The 1,077-nt window shown below is 50.1% G+C and overlaps 1 protein-coding gene across 1 annotated transcript in view; it reads right to left on the bottom strand.

The window, feature by feature from the left end:
- Nucleotides 1-1,077, bottom strand: part of RELB (v-rel avian reticuloendotheliosis viral oncogene homolog B) — a 27,311-nt gene that overhangs the window by 19,747 nt on the left and 6,487 nt on the right. The window contains exon 4 of the mRNA XM_008586609.1: nucleotides 944-1,071. Within this exon, the coding sequence (XP_008584831.1) occupies nucleotides 944-1,071 (128 nt within the window). The remainder of the gene's footprint in view (nucleotides 1-943; nucleotides 1,072-1,077) is intronic.

The raw sequence follows: 1,077 nt of genomic DNA, 5'->3' as shown, positions 1-1,077 counted from the left end.
TATTAATATATCTTGGAAATACTCCTACATCACCTAGGGAACATCTTCATTTCTAAATTTTTCGCATTAACTTATAAGTATTTATATTTATCTGCACACATACACAGATATATTTGTTATAACTGCTAAGGATTCTGATGTGTAGATGGTCATAATTTATTTCAGCAGTTCCCTACTGATGAACATTAAAGTTTCCAATTCCTGGCTACACAAAGACGGCTGCAATGGATAACCTTGTATCCTCTTTTCACCCAGGTGCATGTGGCAAATTTCACCAAATAGCTACATGGTAAATTCCTAGAAGTGGAACGGCAGGGCCTAAGAGTAATGATAATCATAATAATAATAATACCGTTTCATCAGCTCATCTCTACTGAGCACTTGCCCTGTAAAAGAGGCCCTTGGCATTTATAATTAACTCATTTAATCCTCCCAACAGCCCGCTGTGGTTGATTATTATCATCTCATTTTGTAGAGAAGGAAACTGAGGCACACAGAGACTGAGTAACTTGCCCAAATCTGCACAGCTAGAAAACGGCAGAAGCAGTATTCAAACCCAGGGCACTCTGATTTTTTTGGGGGGGGAGGGTGCGGGGCGCTGGCCGGTATGGGGGTCCCAACCCTTGCCCTTGGTGTTATAACACCCGCTCTAATCAACAGAGTAACCGGCCAGCCCAGGGCACTCTGATTCCTAAAGCCTCACTTGGGAACCAAGCGGCTACCGTGCCTTTAGGAGCGATAGTGCTGGGATCATACCGCCGAATTGCCGGGAAGAAGGCCTTTCTTTGAAGGCCCTTTCGAACCTTTTGGGTTAGGGCCGGGTGACAGCATCACCTGGTCCGACAATACCAACAGCAATAACCACCACCATCAAGCGCACCGACCGACGCACGCAGGACAGTCCCGCGCGCGGCCGCGCGAGCCCCGCCGCTCCCGGGCCCACCTCGATGGCGGGCAGCGTCTTGCTGGCCTCGGTGCTGCTCTCCCCGAGGATGCTGCCGGCAGAGCGGCCCTCGCACTCGTAGCGGAAGCGCATGCCGCGCTGCTTGGGCTGCTCGGTAACAACCAGGTGCGGCC

The sequence above is a fragment of the Galeopterus variegatus genome, unplaced genomic scaffold (assembly GCF_000696425.1).
Source record: "Galeopterus variegatus unplaced genomic scaffold, G_variegatus-3.0.2 Scaffold4041, whole genome shotgun sequence".
Lineage (NCBI taxonomy): Eukaryota > Metazoa > Chordata > Mammalia > Dermoptera > Cynocephalidae > Galeopterus > Galeopterus variegatus.
Note: the sequence above shows the minus strand (reverse complement) of the source record. Positions and strands in the feature narration are given on the sequence as shown.